This window comes from Theropithecus gelada, chromosome 8 (assembly GCF_003255815.1).
Source record: "Theropithecus gelada isolate Dixy chromosome 8, Tgel_1.0, whole genome shotgun sequence".
Classification (NCBI taxonomy): Eukaryota; Metazoa; Chordata; class Mammalia; order Primates; family Cercopithecidae; genus Theropithecus; species Theropithecus gelada.
Genome location: NC_037676.1, coordinates 142650534 through 142669648, shown reverse-complemented (window position 1 = coordinate 142669648; position 19115 = coordinate 142650534). Strand labels below are relative to the sequence as shown.

Genomic DNA, 19115 nt, shown 5'->3' with positions numbered 1-19115 from the left:
CAAAAAAAAAAAAAAAAAAAAAAAAAAAAAAAAAATTTTTTTTTTTAAACTTTTTTTTTGAGACAGGGTGTTGCTGTCTCTCCCAGGCTGGAGTGATCATAGCTTACTGCAGCCTCGACCTGGCAGGACTTAAGCGATCCTCTTGCCTCAGTCTCCTGAGTATCTATGACTACAGGTTTGTGCCATCCTGCCCAGCTAATTTAGGTATTTTTTCCAAGAGACAGAGTTTCCCTGTGTTGCCCAGGCTGGCCTTAAACTCCTGGGCTCAAGCGATCCATCTGCTTCGGCCTCCCAACGTACTGGGATTACAGCTGTGAGCCACTGCACGTCCTCCATGCAGTCGTAACACTATGGGCAGCCACATTGGGCAGCTTTTGTGTTGTCAGGGAGACACTCTTCCTCAGCCCCTGGGCACTCCGCTGCAAACTTCCTGGCTCTCTGGCATGCTGGAAATCAGCTCCATTTGTGTTACCCTGAAGATGTGTTTGATTTATAACTCATTCTGACTCTGTAGAAAATAATTCAATAAAAACTCAATTGGTTTTCCATTAGCCCTGAGCAGGGATGAGGGATAGTATCTTCTTTTATAAAACATGTGAATAATAAAACAGCCCTGGTCACACAGCCCAGAGTGGGTAAGTACCTGCTGGCTGAAAGGAAAAGCGCTGGTTCAGACCATTTCTCCCTTGCTGCTGTATGTGCTGAGAGAACCACTCCTGTCCTCTTTACTTTTCCTTTTAAGATTTTTTTTTTTTGAAACGGAGTCTCTCTGTCGCCCAGGCTGAAGTGCAGTGGCACGATCTTAGTTTACTGCAGCCCCCGCTTCCCAGGTTCAAGCGATTCTCCTGCCTCAGACTCCCCAGTAGCTGGGATTACAGGCACCTACCACCATGCCCAACTAATTTTGTATTTTTAATGGAGACGGGGTTTCACCATGTTGCCCGGACTGGTCTTGAACTCCTGACCTCAGGTGATCCAGCCGCCTTGGCCTCCCAAAGTGCTGAGATTACAGGCGTGAATCACCACTCCCGGCCCTTTTTAGTTGGTTTTTTTTTTTTTTTTTGGAGATAGAGTTTTGCTCTTATTGCCCAGGCTGGAGCAATGGCGTGATCTCGGCTGACTGCAACCTCTGTTTCCCAGGTTCACGCGATTCTCCTGCTTCAGCCTGCCCAGTAGCTGGGATTAGAGGCGCGCGCCACCATGTCTGGCTAATTTTGTATTTTTAGTAGAGATGGGGTTTCACCATGTTGGCCAGGCTGGCTTCGAACTTCTAACCTCAAGTGATCCACCCGCCTCCGCCTCCCAAAGTGCTGGGATTACAGGCTTGAGCCACCGCGCCCGGCCTAGGATTTTTTAATTGAAAAAGAAATACATGTACATGTTAAAAGATTCAAACAGAATATTAAACATACAAAACGGAGAACGGCTCTGTTTTCCATCTTCCCTGAGGATGCCACTGTTAATTCATGTGCTGGGCATCTTAAGTCTGTAAGCCTCCCCCATCTCCAGCTTTATTTTATTGTTTTGGAACCCAGAGGGTTTTAAATCCTTAAATGGCTTCTGCCCGCACTTAGCAAGCTTGGCGCCTTGGCACTGAACTAACGACAGCTGTCCTAGCCCCTGTCGCCTCTTTGGAACCTTTTATGTGGATGGATTGTTGGGGCCCTCAAAGTCGGGAGTGCCATGGTGCCAGCTGGGGATCAAGACCGCGCGCCACACAGGGGGCAGCCGACCCAGGCTGGGGCTCGCACCTCACGCGCCTCCCGGACCCTGCGATTCTAGAGGCGCTCCCAGGCCGCTCGCGCCACGGTCACCCAACCTGAAAAGGGGGGTCACGACCGTGGGGGTCATGTGGGGTGCCAGGGGTATCCACAGTGGGCTTCCGCGGGGCCTCCACCCCGGAGCTTCACAGAGGAAGTGAAGTTTGAGCTGCGCGCCCTGAGGGACTGCTAAGCGGCGGAGACAGGACTAGGCCTCCTTCCAGCTGCGCCGCCCCAGGTGCAGAAACTTTCCTCCCAGTCTCCGCTCTCCTGCCCGTCCCTCTCTGCCTCCTCCCTCCATCTCCCTCCTTCCCTACTCCTCCTCCTCCCTCCTTCTTTCTCCCCTCCTTTTTCTCTCCCTCCTCCTCCCTCTCTCCTCCTCCTCCCTCTCCCTGTCCCCTCCCTCCCTGTCCCCGATTCTCTCTCGCTGCCCCTTCCTCCTTCTTTCACCCCTCCTCCTCCTCCTCCCTCCCTCTGTCCCCTTCCTCCCTGTCCCTCCTTCTCTCCCTCGCTCCACCTCCCTTCTTCTTTCACCCCTTCTTTTTCTCTCCCTCCTCCTCCCGCTCCCCTCCTCCTCCTTCCCCCTGTCCCTTCCATCCCCCTGTCCCCTCTTCTCTCCCTAGCTCCTCCTCCCTCCTTTCTCCCTCGCTCCTGCCCCCTGGCTTCCCTCGCATCTCTTGCAAAACCCGGGACGGATCACGGGCCCGGGCCCGGGCCCGGCCTCCGCGCAGGCGCAGGAGCAGCGCCGGCTCGGCCGCTAGTCGGAAGCGCCAGCCCCGAGCCGGGGAAGTGGCCGCAGAGGCTGCTCGGTCCCGCTGCCCGCCAGGTCGTGGGCTCCCGCTCCGGGCCCGGGGCCACCGGCTGTGTAAGTGCAAAGCGGGGGGGCTCCCGGTCAGGCAATTCGGGCCGGCTGCGGGGAGGGCTGGCTGCGCGGCTGGCCGCGGAGTCGGCGCGTCCCGCGGAGGGGCTCGCCCGGTTCTCACCTGTCCGGGCCGAGCCCACCACACCTGTCCGGGTCCGCTGCCCGGCCGGGGTTCAGCTTGCACCTGCCCGAGGCGCCCTCGCTCCTGTTGGCGCTCTGCTTACACCTGTCCAAGGCCGTGTCCACACCCGCTGAAGACCCGGCGGACACCTGTCCGGGACCCGGCCCACACCTGCTGCCCGGGCCGGCTCTGCTGTCCCGAGCCCGCGGCGGGGTCCCCTTCCCCTCTGCGCCTCCGAGCTGTCTCCGCCTGACTTCCCTTCCCGGGCCGTCCGCGACGCTGGAGCCCCCCGCCTCTGGGCCTGGCTACGCCCCCTGGAGCCCGCGGGGTCTGGGACACGCGGCTGGGGCCTGGGGACCTGCACAGCCCACGCCCCCGGCGCTTTCCCCGCCCTGCGATCCCGGGCTTCTCATCTAGCCCTTTCCCTCCTGTCTCGTGGATTCAAAGTGCCTCCGATCTAGCTGGGCGGCATCAGGCGGTACTCTGTGGGATAAGCGCGCGGTCAACTCCAACTTATCCCAGGGAAGCGTGGGGAGAGGAAATCAGTCTGCTGGCCTGTGGTCTTCTCCCTGTCAGCCCACCCCACGCCCCTCCACTCCTACGGACCTTCCCAACGTGAATGTCTGTTAACCGAAAGTTTTCCCGTGTTAGGATGCATTGTCTGTCTTCAAATGTTTTTATAGAGAGAGGAATTAAAACGTTGGAAGCAAGGCCCATTTGGAAGGTGTGGGGGAGTGACATCCCTTCCATCCCCCACGGCCCTAGTTTAAACTGGTGACTGTCCAGTGTTTCTAAGGTAGTCATAGCTACCTATGACATCTTTATTTGTTAACATGAAACAGAGCATCGGATGAATGATATTGGAGGCCCAGGAACATTCCCGTCCTAAAGATCTGGCTAGGTTTTGTTGTGTGTGTTTGTTCGTTTTTTTAAAAAATTGTGTGGAAGACCAGTAGTGTAGAGGGAAAAATAGTTGTCTGGAAACATGTAAACAATGAATGTTTCAGAAATCTAGTGTGTCAAAAATAACAGCTTCATTGAGCCTCGATTACCTGCCATAAAATCCACTGCTTTGAAGTGTACAATTCAGTGTCTTTTTTTTTTTTGAGACGGAGTCTGGCACTGTCGTCCGGGCTGGAGTGCAATGGTGCGATCTCGGCTCACTGCAACCTCTGCTTCCCGGGTTCAAGCGATTCTCTTGCGTCAGCCTCCCGAGTAGCTGGGATTACAGGCTCATGCCACCATGCTCGGCTAATTTTTTTTTTGTATTTTTAGTAGAGACGGGGTTTCACAACGTTGGCCAGGCTGATCGCGAACTCCTGACCTCGTGGTCCACTCGCCTTGGCCTCCCAAAGTTTTGGGATTACAGGCGTGAGCCACCGAGCCCGGCCAATTCAGTGATATTTAATATATTCACACTCGTGTAACCATTGTAATTCCAGAACATTTTCATCACCGCAGAAAGAAACTCCATACCCATTAGCAGTCACTCCTCATTTCCCCCTCCCACAGTCCCTGGCAGCCACCAATTTACTTTCGATATATATAGATTTGCATATTCAGGGCATTTAATATTAATGGAATCATACAACATGTGACCTTTTGTATTTGGCTTCTTTCACTCAGCACAATGCTTTCAGAAGTTTTTCACATTGTGGCTTACATCAGCACTTTGTTCCTTTTGTGGCTGAATAATATCCCATTGTATGGATTTAACATTTTGTGTATCAGGCAGTTGATGGACATTTGTGTTGTTTTCACTCCTTAGCTATGAAGAATAATGCGTGCCTGGCTGGGCGTGGTGGCTCACACCTGTAATGCCAGCACTTTGGGAGGCCAAGGCGGTGGATCACGAGGTCAAGAGATTGAGACCATCGGCCAACATGGTGAAACTCCCTCTCTACTAAAAATACAAAAATTAGCTAGGCGTGGTGGCGGGCGCCTGTAGTCTCAGCTACTGGGGAGGCTGAAGCAGTAGAATCCCTTGAACCTGGGAGGCGGAGTTTGCAGTGAGCCGAGATCGCGCCACTGTACTCCAGCCTGGCGACAGAGTGAGAAAACAAACAAACAAACAAACAAGAATAATACTGTGCCTGTATTCCCAGCACTTTGGGAGGCTGAGGCCGGTGGATCACCTGAGGTCATGAGTTCGAGACCAGCCTGGACAACATGGCGAAACCCCATCTCCACTAAAAATACAAAAATTAGCCGAGCATGGTGGCTCACGCCTGTAGTCCCAGCTTCCCAGGAGGCTGAGGCATGAGAATGGCTTGAACCTGGGAGGTGGAGGTTGAGGTGAGCTGAAATCCTGTCACTGCACTCCAGCCTGGGTGACAGAGCAAAACTCCATCTCAAGAAAAGAGGAATAATGCTGCTGTGTACATTCCTGTACAAGTTTTTGGTGTGGACACATGTTTTCAGATCTCTTGGATTGCTGGTTTTATGGTAGCTCTATGGAGGAACTACCAAGTTGAAGATATATATTTTTGCTGTTTTAATACCTGTATTAGCTTAGTCTCAGATACCAGAACTGGCTCAGTGGCTGGGGCCTTTTTTTTTTTTTTTGTTAAGAGTCTTACTCTATCACTCAGGCTGGAAGTGCAGTAGTGTGATCTCAGTTCACTGTAACCTCCTCCTCCCCGGGTTCAAGCGATTCCTGTGCCTCAGCCTCCCAAGTAGCTGGAATTACAGGTGTATGTCACCATGCCTGGCTAATTTTTGTATTTTTAGTAGAGAAAGGGTTTTGCCATGTTGGCCAGGCTGGTCTCGAACTCCTGACGTCCTCAGGTAATCCACTCGACTTGGCCTCCCAAAGTGCTGAGATCACAGGTATGAGGTCAGGTTTTTTTTTTTTTTTTTTTTTTTTTGAGACGGAGTCTCACTTTTATCGCCCAGGCTGGAGTGCAGTGGCACGATCTCAGCTCACTGCAACCCCCACCTCCTGGGTTCAAGCGATTCTGCTGCCTCAGCCTCCTGAGTAGCTGGGATTACAGGCGTGCACCCCCACGCCTGGCTAATTTTTTTTTATTTTTATTAGAGACAGGGTTTTTCCATGTTGGTCAGGCTGGTCTCCAACTCCTGACCTCAAGTGATCTGCCTGCCTTGGCCTCCCAAAGTGCTGGGATTACAGGTGTGAGCCACCGCACCTGGCTGATTATGCTGCTTTTTTTTTTTTTTGAGACGGAGTCTCGCTCTGTTGCCCAGGCTGGAGTGCAGTAGCCGGATCTCAGCTCACTGCAAGCTCCGCCTCCCGGGTTCACGCCATTCTCCTGCCTCAGCCTCCCAAGTAGCTGTGACTACAGGCGCCCGCCACCGCGCCCAGCTAGTTTTTTTGTATTTTTTAGTAGAGACGGGGTTTCACCGTGTTAGCCAGGATGGTCTCGATCTCCTGACCTTGTGATCCGCCCGTCTCGGCCTCCCAAAGTGCTGGGATTACAGGCTTGTGCCACCGCGCCCGGCCGATTATGCTGCTTTTTAGATGAGACGATACTTTTTATTTTTAAATTATTTTTATTTATTTATTTTTTTGAGATGGAGTCTCACTCTGTTGCCCAGGCTGGAGTGCAATGGTGTGATCTTGACTTACTGCCTCCTCCACTTCCTGAGTTCAAGCAATTCTCCTGCCTCAGCCTCCGGAGTAGCTGGGACTACAGGTGTGTGCCACCACTCCTGGCTAATTTTTGTATTTTTAGTAGAGACTGGGTTTTGCCATGTTGACCATGCTGGTCTCGAACTCCTGACCTCAAGTGATCCTCCCACCTCGGCCTCCCAAATTACAACTGTGAGCCACCATGTCTGGCCGAGATGATACTTTTAAAATACGGCCCTTTCTTCATCTGCGGTGGGCCGCACTCTCCTTCTCTGTAGAATGAAGGCTTCAGTGTTTCTCAGCTTCTGTTAAACCCATGCCTACTTTTGAGAAACATGCCCTCTCCAGTCTCCCCTGCTCAGTATTTTGATATGTCCTCCGAGGGGTGTTATGCCTCTTTGTTGGAAGATGATGTGATTTTGGTTCTTTCCAGGTGGTTTTTGTGTGCAGAAAAGACTCTTGAGGGAATCGTTGTGGGGAAAGGGCAGGAGAGAGTGGGGCATCGTCCTTGAGAGCGTGAGCACTGGAGTCGGGGACTTGGGCCGAGTCATACACGTACAATATACTTGTGAACCGTTTAGATCCTGGGCAGAAACAAGACATGTTGGGAGGCTAGGGTTTCCTTTCCTTTAAATATAATTTTGTCCATACTCCCCTATCCATGTGCATTTTTGAAGTTTGCAGTGGTGGGGTTGCGGTGTATAGTCCATTGTGGGATCTGCATAGTCAGAATGGGATAGCCCCCAACACGCAGTCCTCCTCTCAGTGCAGGGTGAGAGGCTTGCCATTAGAATTTCACAGAGGTCTTGTGGCTATGTCATTTTAATCTTAGTGTCTCACCTGGGACGGTTACTGCCACAATCTCTGGAGTCAGGCTTTGGCGACCTGAAGGTCATGCAGTTTTGGGTGTCCTATTTAAGAAAAAGAAAACAAAATTAAAAATGCAGGCCAGGCGCGGTGGCTCCAGCCTGTAATCCCAGCACTTTGGGAGGCCGAGACGGGCGGATCACGAGATCAGGAGATCGAGACCATCCTGGCTAACACGGTGAAACCCCGTCTCTACTAAAAAATACAAAACACCTAGCCGGGCGCGGTGGCGGGCGCCTGTAGTCCGAGCTACTCAGGAGGCTGAGGCAGGAGAATGGCGGGAACCCGAGAGGCGGAGCTTGCAGTGAGCTGAGATCACGCCACTGCACTCCAGCCTGGGCGACAGAGCGAGACTCCGTCTCAAAAAAAAAAAAAAAAAAAAAAAGCAAAATTAGGTACAGTGGCTCACGCCTGTAATCCCAGCACTTTGGGAGGCTGAGGTGGGTGGATCAGAAGGTCAAGAGATCGAGACCATCCTGGGTAACTCAGTGAAACGCTGTCTCTACTAAAAATACAAAAAATTAGCCGGGCGTGGTGGCGGGCACCTGTAGTCCCAGCTACTTGGGAGGCTGAGGCAGGAGAATGGCATGAACCCGGGAGGTGGAGCTTGCAGTGAGCCGAGATCACGCCACTGCACTCTAGCCTGGGCGACAGAGTGAGACTCCGTCTCAAAAAAAAAAAGCAAAATTAGAGGGCCATGGAAGGGGCCTGAAGCTGAACCCCATTAGCTCATGGTACAGCTGCCTCTGGCCATGGGGACCATGGCCAAATCCCCTGAGGAAGTGTGAGCCCGCTGATGGGGACAGTTGAGGTGTGTATCAAGACATCTTATTTGATACAGAGAGCTCATTTAATCCCCCTCACCTTTACAAAAATTAGACCTTTTATTTGAGACTATAGTAGTTGTAGCTCCATGTGCATTTGTCAGAAATAATACCGAGAGATCCTATATACCTTTTGCCCAATTTCCCCCCGTGGTGCCATCTTACAAAACCACAGTACGTTATCACAACCAGAATGTTGACTCGCTGACATCTTGAGGTATGTGTTACTATCCTCATTTTTATTCACGATGGAACTGGGGTTCAGGGAGGTGCACAGGCTTGCTCCAGGTCACCCAGGTCGTGCGTGTAGAGCTGGGAGTTGAATATCAGCCCTGACTTCCAGGCAGTGGGGTTTCCATCCTGACTGTCAGTGGGCTGCGGCCGGCATTCATTCGATTGTCCATTTGCTTGTTTGTTCACTCATTCCTTCAACAAACATGTATTGAGGATCTCCTATGAGCCAGATTCTTTCATGTGGGTCATCTAATTTAATTTTTCCCCAGCTCTGGGGAATCAGGTAATAACGTTTTCTTTTTATATCCGACAAAATTGGCTCAGAGAGGTTATGGCAACTCTCCCGTTTATAAAGGAGTGGTGATATATTTGTGTAATCTCTCCTTTTATGTTAGGCACAATGCTAGGCCCTTTACATTCGCAACCTCCTCAATCTAAATATAGTTTTATAAGGTAAGTTCTTTTTCTTTTAATTCTTTTTTTTTTTTTTTGAGATGGAGTCTAGCTCTGTTGCCCAGGCTGGAGCGCAGTGGCGGGATCTCGGCTCACTGCAAGCTCTGCCTCCCGGGTTCATGTCATTCTCTTTCCTCAGCCTCCCAAGTAGCTGGGACTACAGGCACCCGCCACCACACCCAGCTAATTTTTTGTATTTTTATTAGAGATGGGGTTTCACCATGTTAGCCAGGATGGTCTCGATCTCTCCTGACCTCGTGATCCGCCCGCTTCAGCCTCCCAGAGTGCTGGGATTACAGCCGTGAGTCACCGTGCCCCACCTCTTTTTTTTTTTTTTTGAGATGGAGTCTCACTCTGTCATCCAGGCTGGAGTGCAGTGGCGCGATCTCGGCCCACTGCAGCTTCCACCTCTCGGGTTCCAGCAATTTTCCTGCCTCAGCCTCCCGGGTAGCTGGGGTTACAGGCACGTGCCACCACGCCCAGCTAATTTTTGTATTTTTAATACAGGTGGGGTTTCACCATATTAGCCAGGCTGGTCTCGAATTCCTGATCTCAAGTGATCCGCCAGCCTCGGCCTCCCAAAGTATTAGGATTACAGGCGTGAGCCACCGTGCCTGGCCAAGACAAGTTCTATTATCACCACTATTTTGTAGCTGAGGAGTTCCAGGGAGCCCAGATTTCAAATCCAGATCTGACTGCATGGTGGATTTTTCTTAATATCCTATTGAGGGGATGGGGGAGCAATTACACGCGTGTTTATTCATTCACTCAACAGATATTTTTGAGCACTGACTCTTACTACTCCTGGTTAGGTGGTGGGAATAGAAAGACAAGAAACAGCCCCATTTCTGCAGAAGCTCCAAGCTGAGGCCGAGGGACTGAAGGTCAACAGTTACAGCATTATGATCAGAGCTGTGACAGCCACGTGTAGAGCCCTAAGACCTGTTGATGCTATGGCTTTCCTTGGGGCTTCCCCTGCCTCTGGCTAGTGAAGGTCAGAGTCACTGCCTCCCAGAGTGGGCTGTCAGCTCTCAGGACTCTGTGTCTCACAGCCTCATTTCTTCTCTCTGAACAGGGACTTCAAAATGAGCGTCCCTGACTACATGCAGTGTGCTGAGGACCACCAGACACTGCTCGTGGTGGTCCAGCCTGTGGGCATCGTCTCCGAGGAGAACTTCTTCAGGATCTATAAGAGGATTTGCTCTGTGAGTCAGATCAGCGTGCGGGACTCCCAGCGAGTCCTCTACATCCGCTACAGGCACCACTATCCACCCGAGAACAACGAGTGGGGAGACTTCCAGACCCATCGCAAAGTCGTGGGCCTCATCACCATCACCGACTGCTTCTCGGCCAAGGACTGGCCGCAGACCTTCGAGAAGTTCCACGTGCAGAAGGAGATCTACGGCTCCACGCTGTATGACTCCCGGCTGTTTGTCTTCGGGCTGCAGGGGGAGATCGTGGAGCAGCCGCGCACCGACGTGGCCTTCTACCCCAACTACGAGGACTGCCAGACAGTGGAGAAGAGAATCGAGGACTTCATCGAGTCACTGTTCATTGTGCTGGAGTCCAAGCGTCTGGACAGAGCCACAGACAAGTCTGGGGATAAGATCCCCCTTCTCTGTGTCCCGTTTGAGAAAAAGGATTTTGTAGGACTGGACACAGACAGCAGGTAAGTTTACCTAGAGATCCAGGCCCCTTGGCTTCCCTACATCAGAAAGGGAAAGCACATGGCAGAATTTTATTGCAGCAAGGAGTAGAAAGGTGGTGTCCATTGGTTTTTAAAACTAATGACTTCCTGTCAGAATCTGTTTGAGTGCTGCTAAAAAACCAACCAAACAAAAACCAGTGACTTTTAAAGACAGAGACAGCCTTTGGTTTGGGGGAGTCTTTTAGAGTTGTCATGTACACTCCCCTTTTTTTTAGTGGGGCTCCCCTTGTGGGACTCCTGGAGCTCCGTCCGATACAGCCAGTTGTGGCTTTTGAGCACTAGACACGAGGCTAGTTTGAGTTGAGATGGGCTGTGAAGAAAACCCATGCCAGATTTTGAGACTTACTTCTGCAAAAATAAACTTTCTTGCTAATTTTTTTTTTTTTTTTTGAGATAGCCTGTCTCTCAGGCTGGAGTGCAGTGGCACGACCTCGGCTCAGTGCAACCTCCACCTCCCGGGTTCAAGTGATTCTCATGCCTCAGCCTCCCAAGTAGCTGGGACTACGAGCATGTGCCACCATGCCTGGCTAAGTTTTGTATATTTAATAAAGATAGGATCTTGCCACATTGGCCAGGCTGGTCTTGAACTCCTGGCCGCAAGTGATCCGCCTGCCTTGGCCTCCCAAAGTGCTGGGATTACAGGTGTGAACCTCCGTGCCTGGCCAACTTTCTTGCTAATATGTTTTATGTAGATTACATGTTGAAATGATAGTATTTTACCTATCTTAGGTTAAATAAACTGTATTTTAAAAATCAGTATCAACTGTTTCATTTTTACTTTTAAAAATGTGGCAACTAGAAACTGAAATTTACTTACGTGGCTTGCGTTTTATTTCTGTTGGACAGCACTGTGCTAGAGCACAGTTTGAACACTTACTCGGTCTCGTCCCTTTGGTTCATAGATGAGAGGGTGAATCTGGAGAGGTAAGGGCTAGGTCCTAGCTGAGCTAGAAGTAGAGCCCATGTCTCCTGATTGCCAGGCTGTGCACCCTGCGTATGTGGCTACTTTTTCTCTCCTGATGGCCATAGTGTCAAATTCCTCACAGAGCAGCCAAGCACAGGTATCGGATGCCAGAAATGGCACCTGGGAGCTCCTAAACAGCTACCTTATACAAATGGAAGTATGTCTATTCTCTCCGTGTACGAGGAGTGTTGGATAGAGCAGGAAAAGGTCGGCTTCCCATCTTGCCTGTTATTAAGTCTAAAACTTTATTTCAAATCAGAATTTCAGATGAGCTCTTCCTTGCCACTTCCTTCCACTCTCTGCTCGCTGCTCTGTCTTGCCATGGTGGCTGTTCTGCAGAGCTGGATGAGATGCAAGCCTAGGCAGCAACTGTTTGCCAAGAGGGCGTCCCCATTTGCCAGGGAAAGTGATGTGTCACTGTGTCAGTCACTGGCCTCCTGGCTTGGACAGGGCTCTCCCTCCTCCTGTGTAGGATTGGCTGATGAGCCACAGGTGAGGATTCAGTGATGTCATGTGCATGCCACCACAGTGCCTGCTGCAAAGTAGGTGCTCAGCATGTTTCTAAAATTTATGTAAGGTCAAACGGTGTCTTTCTGGTTGTTGGTAAGTATGAGGAGAAATGATCACAGAATTGAGACACAGTAGTCTAAGTCCAGCCCTCAGAGTTGGAAGCATAGAATAGCCTCAGTCATACCTGACTGTGGTGCTTTGCAGGGTCTGGAAGGAAGGAATTTTCATTTCTTCACCCAAATGTGCATATTTGGCTTCAGGAAAGGGAAAGGCATGCCATAGACCTGCTCTGTATTTAATCCTCACGGCAGCCCTGTGATCTACGCCAGGTTGCTGTGCTGGCTGATGTGGGGCTGAGGCAGCAAGGTTTAGAGACCTGGGCAGCCACCGAGTAGCAGAGCTGATATAAGCACCAGATCTGTCTCTGAGGCCCAGGACCTTTCTACCTCACCTCGTTGCCTTCTGCTGCGCCTCCTGTGCCTCTTGAAGAGCGCACACTGCTGTCCAGCCAGCAGGCACCTGCGGGAGTCATCCCTGATAAGGTGTTGCTCTATGCTATGCACAGCTTGGCGGCCACCTGCGAGGTCGGCAGGGAGTGGCCTGCCCCTGCTTTACAGAGAGGGGGTGAAGGGTTGAAGCTCACAGGCAGCATGGGTCAGGAACCCTGCTTTGACCCCTTGACTCATGCCTTCCTCCTTTGCCACATGAGCACCAGTGACATTTTTCAGTCACCCACTTCTTGGCTGTGAGGTTGCAGATCCACCTTTGAATGCCAGGTCTTTTTTGCCTTTTGAAATCTGTGCTCACAACCCCGCAGGAGGAACGGGAGTGTGCTGCTACGCAGTGCGTCATACATAGTGGATAATGACTGACAAGTGTTTGTTCAGAGCCTTCATATGCCAGGCATGGCTCCAGGCACTGAAAATACAGCGGCAAATACAGCTGCTTGCTCACTGTAGTGGGACAACCGCAATTAGACGTCAGTTAGCATTTGAAGTTCAGTGAGATCATGACACCAGTGAACTCAAATAAAATACATCCTCCTCTCATAATGGGTAACCTGTTGTTGCTTTTGTTTCTCCATGGTTCTCCAATTTTTTTTTTTTTGGAGATGTCGTCTTGCTCTGTCACTCAGGCTGGAGTGCAGTGGTGCCGTCTCGGCTCACTGCAACCTCTCCCTCCTGGGCTCAAACGATTCTTCATGCCTCAGCCTCCTGAGTAGCTGGGATTACAGGTGTGTGCCACCACACTTGGCTAATTTTTGTATTTTTAGTAGAGACAGGGTTTCACCATGTTGGCCAGGCTGGTCTCGAACTCCTGACCTCAAGTGATCCACCTTCCTCAGCCTCCCAAAGTGCTGGGATTACAGGCGTGAGCCACAGTGCCTGGCCGATTCTCTAATTTTTGAAGGAATAATTTGGTGCAGGAGCAGAGCCTTGCTCTCCCCTGCAACTCTTGGTAGGAGTGAGAAAGTGTCCAACCCGGAATGGGATAGTATTTGGTAGCTCAACAGGAAATGTCCAGCTGTAAGTCCAGTTATGGTTTGACACACTGACCATCCTGATAGGCCCCCTGACAGATCATTCTCCCTTCAGGTCCTGGACTTCCTGGGACGTGAGGTGCAGGTGTAGTTTACTTACAAGCTCACATGTGCCCCTCACAAAAACCCATGGCCCGTTCTTGTCCGTGTAGTGTTGTAGCTATCAAAATTATTTCTGTTCTTATATGTTTCTAATTTTTGCTTGTTCCTCTTTCTTTTCTTTTTCTTTTTTTCTGTCATACTGCCCTGTGAGTGTGTTATTGGGTGTGAAAAGGTAGGCCGGGAACACGTTGCATTAAAAATAGCTAGATTTCCCTCTGCGCTGCCTTCTCATAGCCTTCACTGCTTTAAAAACAAACACTGCTGCCTAAATCTTATGTTAACTGGAGAGTCTTTTCATTTTTTTAAAATATGTTTTTTAATTTTAGCTTTGTTTTTTTTAGCACGTAACCCATTGGCGTTTGGTGTTTGCTAAAATACTTGCTGTGGGGGATCTTGTTCAGTCTGTAGCATTTAGTGACACATGAGCCTTTATTCTTTTGTGTGTTTGTTTTGAGGACGTGAATTGCTCATTGATTTAGGCGGCTGTAGGGGGTTTTCCTGGGATAGCTTAACTGCTTGATCCTGGGCTTCTGAGCCAACGTTTTCTGGCATGTGATTCCCGGCTGTGGCTGCGGGCCGTGCATGAAGGCAAGGAGCGCTGGCGCTGGAGTGTGCTAGTGGCCAGGGGAGCTGCGGGAGGGCGCGGCTGCCCGTCTTTTCTTTTGCTTCTGCCTTGAGCATGCCATTTCCCGTTTCCTTCGCCTCAGCGACTTTCCACCATAAAGGAGACATAGGCCATTCTAAAACCCACCAGGCTGGGCGCGGTGGCTCACACCTGTAATCCCAGCACTTTGGAAGGCCGAGGCGGGTGGATCACCTGAGGTCAGGAGTTCGAGACCAGCCTGGCCAACATGGTGAAACCCTGTCTCTACCAAAAATAAAAAAATTAGCCGCGTGTGGTGGCATGTGTCTGTAGTCCCAGCTTACTTGAGAGGCTGAGGCAGGAGAATTACTTGAATCCGGGAGGCAGAAGTTGCAGTGAGACAAGCTCATGCCATTGCACTCTAGCCTGGGCGACAAGAGCGAAACTACATCTCAAAATAAAAAACAAAAAACCCACCCCCGTCTTTTGTGCCCCATATGAGGGCTCAAGGGCAATTTGTTTAAGTATCAGGGAAATATGGCCTTCTAGTTCACTTGGATCTTGTAGACACAAGGCCCTGTATAAGTGACCACTGTTTCCTTTTTGCTTCTGCCAATGAACATTCAGAACCAGAGAGGCAGTTCACCCGTAGCTATTGTACAGGCTCTTACCTGCCCAAGATTTTCCATTTAACCTCATGTAGGTAAGACACAGCTGTGTCTGCCTTTCTTTCTTTTTTTTTTTTTTGAGACAGAGTCTTACTCTCTCACCCAGGCTGGAGTGCAGTGGCACGATCTTGGCTCACTGCAAACTCTGCCTTCTGGGTTGAAGTGATTCTCCTGCTTCAACCTCTCAAGTAGCTGGGATTACAGGCATGTGCCACCACTCCAGGCTAATTTTTGTATTTTTAGTAGAGACAGGTTTCACCATGTTGGCCAGGGTGGTCTCGAACTCCTGACCTCAAGTGATCTGTCTGCCTTGGCCTCTTAGAGTGCTGGGATTATAGGCATGAGCCACAGCGCCAAGCCTGTGTCTGTATTTGTTGACGCTAATGTCCCTCACTGGTGGCACATCATTTGTGTGCATTACTGATCTAGAGCCTCCAACACCAAGGGCAGCACTGCGGGACACTCTTTGGCTGGCCTAGTCCCCTGTGGTTTCATCCCTCTCAGGGAAAGTCTCTCATTCTGTGACCTGCTGCCACCACCTCACTGCCCAGGGGCCTTGTTTCTTCCTTAGTGCTCTAGTCCAAGTACCAACACTTCCATTCTTCGGTTGCTTTGTCCCAGTTGAGACAGGCTGGGCTTTCTGAAAGATTTCATCACATTCTAGGGTGGCGGAACAGAAGAGACATGAATGTATTAAGTACAGGCAGTCGTAGCTGTCCAGCTTGGAAAATGCAGGGCAGGGATCCGGTGGTGGCTGGTTTATCCCAGGCTGTGGGCCTTTCCTGCTGCCACTGGCTCCCAGAATCGATGGGGACAGCCTGGCCTGGGCTCCCTCCTCCCCGCTCTCCTGGCAGCCGAGTCTCTGAGTTCACAACCCAGGTACTCTCCTGGACCGCAGGCCATTCAGAGTTCAGACCACAGGAGAGTCTTGAGTCCTTGTTCTGGGCTGTTCTCTCCGCCTCCTGTGTGAGAGACAAGTGCCTTTCCTAAGTGACCTGTGCCAGGAGAGACCTCCCTGATTAGCAGGTGCCCTCCCGAGGTGACTCAGCACACATTTACGGGAAGCTTGCTGTGTGCTGTGCTAGGTGCTGGGGCACCAAGCTATGATAAAACTTGAGAGACAGAGTTGGGGAAAAGATGATGGACAGAAGGGAGAAATCTGTCTTGAGAGTGTGACTCAAACAGCACGGCACCGGTGGGCTGTTTCTTACCATGGGGAAAACTGGGAGGCCATGGGGGAAGTGTTTTTTGAGATGCCTATTGGGCATTCAAGCGGAGACATTAAAGAGGCAATCGGATGTGAGTCTGGAGCTCAGGGGCAGGAGGTGGACTAGAGAGACACATGGTTGTTGGCCGTATGTAGCCTGTGTTGAAAATCCTGAATGTGGATGAGCTGAGTGAGAGCGAGGGAGAATGCAGATGGAGGCAGGAGGAAGGCCCTGGGCTGACCCCTGGGTGCTTGCCATGACCAGGAGACTGGAGGACAGCCCAGATTCTTTTTTTTTCCCCTGAGATTGAAGTTTCACTCTTGTTGCCCAGGCTGGAATGCAGTGGTAGCATCTCAGCTCACTGCAACCTCCGCCTCCCTGGTTCCAGTGATTCTCCAGTCTTGCCTCCTGAGTAGCTAGGATTACAGGCATCTGCAACCACGCCCCACTAATTGTGTATTTTTAGTAGAGATGGGGGTCTCCCCATGTTGGCTAGGCTGGTCTTGAATGCCTGACCTCAGGTGATCCTCCTGCTTCAGCCTCCCAAAGTGTTGAGATTATAGGCGTGAGCCACCGCTCCTGGCTGGGGTTTTCGATGTTATTCCACGGAGTTTGGGGTTTTAGGTGCAGCTGCCACTTCTTCTAAAGGTGCTGGGAGTGGGGCTGCTACCAAAGAAATCCGAAGGGAATGATGTGGCCAGATTTGCCCTTTGCCTCCTCTGTCCTGGCAGCAGGATGAAGTCCCAGCGGAACAGACTGTCTTTCCCGTGGACCCAGAAGGGCAGATCAGGAAGGGCACCTTGAGGAGAGAGGCGCTGGGGAGTTGGGGGAGGGACTGTTGGATAGTTCTGGAATAGCTCTTTTTAATAAAAGATAAAAAACAAAAAACAAAACCCTCTTATGAACATTGCTAGTTATTATCGAGGAAGCAGTTCTTTTTTTTTTTTTTTTTTTTTAGACAGAGTCTCACTCTGTTGCCCAGGCTCCAGGGCAGTGGCACGTTCTCAGCTCACTGCAACCTCTGCCTCCCAGATTCAAGCAGTTCTCCTGCCTCCCTCCCGAGTAGCTAGGACTACAGGTGTGTGCCACCTTGCCCGGCTAATTTTTATATTTTGTTTAGTAGAGACGGGGTTTCACCATGTTGCCCAGGCTGGTCTTGAACTTCTGAGCTGTCCACCTGCCTTGGCCTCCCAAAGTGCTAGGATTATAGGAGTGAGCCACTGCGCCTGGCTGGAGGCAGTTCTTTGACACTTCTAAGTGTAAGGCACTATGCTGAGTGGATACAAGGACAAATAAGACAGCCTATCATCAGAGGCTTAAACCTGACTATGGGAGTAATACAAGTTTAAAAGGGGAGAAGAGGGGAAACAAATGTGACTATACGTCAGACACCAGTTAGCCACCCGCCTACCTATTTCATTTATGTTGCACTGATGCCAACTGAAGCAGATGGTAACAGGCCCAATTTGCTGAGAGGAAGCATTCTCAGAGGGGTTAAATAATGAGTCCAGCATCACCCAGCTAGTAATGAAACAGCAGGATTCAAACTCAGGTCCTTCAGACTTTAAATAAATGCATGTTCTCTCTCCTAATTATGTTACCTTCCTCTTACACTTGGAAGACTAAAGTACATCAGTTTCAGAGCCTTTCAGAAAAATTGTCAAAAGAACTTCTCTTGCTTAAGTGCTGCAGATTTATTTCACAGAGCTCTGACTTCCTTGATAGTTAGGTAGCATCAAAGTGTTGTACATCCCAGGAGATAGGTTTTTCTTTTCTTTTTCTTTTTCTTTTTCTTTTTATTTTTTTTGAGACGGAGTCTCGCTCTGTCGCCCAGGCTGGAGTGCTGTGGCCGGATCTCAGCTCACTGCAAGCTCCGCCTCCCGGGTTCCCGCCATTCTCCTGCCTCAGGCTCCCGAGTAGCTGGGACTACAGGCGCCCGCCACCTCGCCCGGCTAGTTTTATTTTGTATTTTTTAGTAGAGACGGGGTTTCACCGTGTTGGCCAGGATGGTCTCGATCTCCTGACCTCGTGATCCGCCCGTCTCGGCCTCCCAAAGTGCTGGGATTACAGGCTTGAGCCACCGCGCCCGGCTGAGATAGGTTTTTCATTTTGCTTTTACATTGACATGGTTGCAAATAATGCACATATGCAAAATAAAACGTAGACACTTCTGAACTTTTAATGAGAACTTCTCAGTTCTCTCTCTTTTTTGTTTTTGAGATGGGGTCTGGCTTGTTGCCCAGGCTGGAGTGCAGTGGCATGATCTTGGCTCACTGCAACCTCTGCCTCCTGGGCTCAAGTGATCCTCCCGCCTCAGCCTCCCGAGTAGCTGGGACTACAGGCATGCACCACCACACCTGGTTAAATTTTTTGTATGTTTTTGTAAAGACGGGGTTTCACCATGTTGCTCAGGCTGGTCTCGAATTCCTGAGCTCAAGCAATCTGCCTGGGATTACAGGCATGCTGTGTAATCCATGCAGGAATTACAGGTATGAACCACCATGGCTGGCTTCTTGCTCTTTCTTTATGGAGTGATGTTTTAATATTCAAACTTTAACATAAAAAAATTCAGATGGAAGAAATCAACACTAACAATTTGTTTTCAGTTTTTCATTAGGCAAGGTACAGTATCAGTTAATGATCCATAAAGCATCTGAAACTGAGTATAAAATGTTGCATTTCTTTTTTTTTCTTTTTTTCTTTTCTTTTCTTTTTTTACTTTCTGTTCAGAGCTCTCTTGCATTTTTTATTTTTTTATTTTTTAATTTTTTGAGATGGAGTCTGTCTCTGTTGCCCAGGCTGGAGTGCAGTGGTGCAGTCTTGGTTCACTGCAACCTCCGCCTTTGAGGCTGAAGCCATTCTTGTGTGTCCAGCCTCTGAGTAGCTGGGATTACAGGTGTGTGCCACGGCACTCAGTTAATTTTTTTTTTTTTTAATACGGAGTCTCATTCTTATTGCCCAGTCTGGAGTGCAGTGGCGCGATCTCGGCTCACTGCAACCTCCACCTCCCAGATTCAAGCAATTCTCCTGCCTCAGCCTTCTGAGTAGCTGGGATTACAGGAGTGTGCCACCACGCCTGGCTCATTTTGTATTTTTAGTAGAGATGGGATTTCACCATGTTG

General features: G+C 50.3%; 1 protein-coding gene across 1 annotated transcript in view; it reads left to right on the top strand.

Annotated features, from left to right (window-relative positions):
* The first annotated feature begins 2508 nt into the window (after window positions 1-2508).
* The window catches only part of TRAPPC9 (trafficking protein particle complex 9), a 714313-nt gene continuing 697706 nt past the window's right edge, over window positions 2509-19115 (top strand). Inside the window, exons 1-2 of the mRNA XM_025393926.1 lie at window positions 2509-2625; window positions 9786-10379. Coding sequence (XP_025249711.1) covers window positions 9796-10379 — 584 coding nt within the window. The 5' untranslated portion in view covers window positions 2509-2625; window positions 9786-9795. The remainder of the gene's footprint in view (window positions 2626-9785; window positions 10380-19115) is intronic.